This window comes from Lactuca saligna, chromosome 6 (genome assembly GCF_052625555.1).
Source record: "Lactuca saligna cultivar CGN05327 chromosome 6, ASM5262555v1, whole genome shotgun sequence".
Lineage (NCBI taxonomy): Eukaryota > Viridiplantae > Streptophyta > Magnoliopsida > Asterales > Asteraceae > Lactuca > Lactuca saligna.
The window spans coordinates 29,263,746-29,266,443 of NC_136422.1; the positions used below are offsets into that span (position 1 = coordinate 29,263,746).

General features: G+C 32.7%; 1 protein-coding gene across 1 annotated transcript; it reads left to right on the forward strand.

Annotated features, from left to right (window-relative positions):
- The first annotated feature begins 256 nt into the window (after positions 1–256).
- Positions 257–1,092, forward strand: LOC145002408 (uncharacterized). Its single transcript, XM_078961690.1, has 2 exons — positions 257–321; positions 417–1,092. The coding sequence occupies exons 1-2, from the start codon at positions 257–259 to the stop codon at positions 1,090–1,092; spliced, it is 741 nt and encodes a 246-aa protein (XP_078817816.1).
- The last annotated feature ends 1,606 nt before the right edge of the window (positions 1,093–2,698 follow it).

Below are 2,698 nucleotides of genomic sequence, written 5' to 3' on the forward strand. Positions count from 1 at the left end.
ATATATATATATATATATATATATATATATATATATATATATGCAACGGTTATAAACAGTAAAACAACGGCTATATTTTTTTTTTTTATTATAAATACATATTTACCCTGCTTATTTTACCCACAATAAATATTTCTCTCTTCTATCAAACAAATCAATTTCAAGAAATCAAGCTTCATGATGATTCACCCGTTTGTGATAATCATAACTATAATAGTCATGTTACTTGTTTGTGATAATCATAACTATAATAGTCATGTTACTTTTCATCCCAATCCTTAACATCGAAGATAATATGGAAGATCATCTACTTTTAGGCTTGTATGTAATGTTAGCTTTACCGCTTCATTTTTGTGTAATATTTATTGAAATAAATGGATTTTAATTTTTGTTTTTATTTTGTGTAAAATTTATAGTTACATTATATCCAACATTGCAAAGCTCGAGTTTGCAGCACTTGAAGTTAGTGGGAAAAACTGTGTGACATGGATGAAAGATGTAAAAATGCATCTTGAGTCCATGGGAATCTCAAATGCTATAAATGAATTTAATAATTTCTTGGCACAAAGAAAAGCAAAAGCACAAGTTTTTCTTCGTAAGCATATTGATGAAATGTTACGATTTGAATATCTTGATGTTACTGATCCAAGTATTTTCTGGAATATTTTGAAAGAAAGATTTGATCATCAAAATGAAGTTATACTTCCAAATGCTAGAGATGAATGGAGAACACTGAGGTTTCAAGACTTCAAGAAAGTAAATGAATACAACTCAACTTTGTTCAGAATATGTTCACAACTCAAATATTGTGGACAAGAAGTTACTGATGAAGATATGTTGGAGAAAACTAACTCCACATTTCATGCAACAAACATTACCTTGATGCAACAGTATCGGATGCAAAAGTTCACAAGATATTCTGAACTTAATGCATGTCTGCTCGTTGCAGAGCAAAACAATGAACTCTTGATGAAAAACCATGAATCTCGTCCAACAGGATCAGTTGCACTTCCTGAAGCAAATACTACAAATATTGATGGTCATCGAAACAATACACGTGGACGAGGGCGTGGTCGTCGCTATTTTAATTGAAACCAAAGCCATAATCAGAACCATAATTATGGTCGTGGACAAGGTAATAATTGTGGTCGTGGCTAGAAAAGGAATAATTACCAACATTCACAAAGAAACAATGTCCACACACAATATAAGGCCAAAGTGGCAAGGCATGACACTGGGACATCACAAAAATCTGATGGTTCATGCTATAGATGTGGTAGCACAGGCCATTGGTCAACGACCTGTCGCACACCTACACATCTTTGTCAACTTTATCAAGAGTCCATTAAAGGAAAAGGAAAAGAAGTAAACCTCATTGATAATGTTGAATTCACTCCACTTAATGTTGTCGATTTCTGCAATGACATGGAAGACATAAACTAAAAAAAATCTATTATTGTTCTAGTAAAACTGTTTTTCCTTCGTTTGTTTTTCATGTAATGCCTTTCCTTCAATAAATGAACTTTCTTTGAATAATAATTATGATTATGTTTATTCACTTATTATTCCTTTCATATGTGAAGTTTAATATGAGTCCAACTGGAGCGCAACACCAAGAAAAGATTGGAAATCTTTGTATAGCAGATAGTGGTAGTACACATATTATTCTGAAATCAAAGAAATATTTTTCAAAATTAGTACCAACAAAAACAATTATACATACAATATCTGGTCCTGTAGACCTGATAGAGGGAACCGGGAAAGCTCATTTTATATTACCAAATGGTACAAGCTTTTGTATAGAAAATGCCTTATTTTCTCCAAAGTCTAATAGAAACTTATTAAGTTTCAATGACATATATTTCAAAGGATATGACACAAAGGCTGTGACCATTGAAAATAAGAAATATATGTATATTATAGACAAGAATCATGTGCTTGAAAAACTACCAACACTTACTTGATTCTGGTCTGCATTATACATATATACATATGATTGAATCAAATATGGTAATCGAACGAAAACATTGTGATCCTGGGACATTTAGTTTATGGCATGATAGGTTGGGCCACCCAGGATTAACAATGATGTGAAGGATAATTGAGAATACACATGGGCATCCACTAAAGGACCAAAAGTTCCCTCAATCCAATAGCATAAAACCATGTACATCTTGTTCCCTTGGAAAGTTAATTATAAAACACTCTCCAATGAAAGTTGAAAGAGAATCACCTAGATTTCTAGAAAGAATTCAAGGTGATATATGTGGACCGATTTACCCTCCATATGGACCATTTAGATACTTTATGGTCTTAATAGATGCATCCAGCAAATGGTTTCATGTTTACCTATTATCAACTCGTAATATGGCATTTGCAAAGTTTCTTGCCCAAATTATTAAATTAAGGGCACATTTCCCTGATTATACTATCAAAAGAGTGAGACTTGATAATGCTGGTGAATTTACTTCACAAGCATTTAATGACTATTGTATGTCTGTCGGAATTGTTGTTGAGCATCCAGTTGCTCATGTACACACACAAAATGGTTTAGTTGAATCACTGATTAAACGTCTCCAACTAATATATAGACCATTGATAATGAGGACCAAACTTCCTGTTTCTGTTTGGGGCCATGCAATCTTACATGCTGGATCATTGATACGCATAAGACCAAGTTCATATCATGTATATTCTC

What these genes read in the sequence shown, in the direction of transcription:
- LOC145002408 (XM_078961690.1), top strand. Translation starts at nt 257, where the DNA reads ATGTTACTTTTCATCCCAATCCTTAACATCGAAGATAATATGGAAGAT. An exon ending in GATCATCTACTTTTAGGCTT is followed by an intron (nt 322 to 416) that starts GTATGTAATGTT and finishes TAAAATTTATAG; the next exon opens with TTACATTATATCCAACATTG.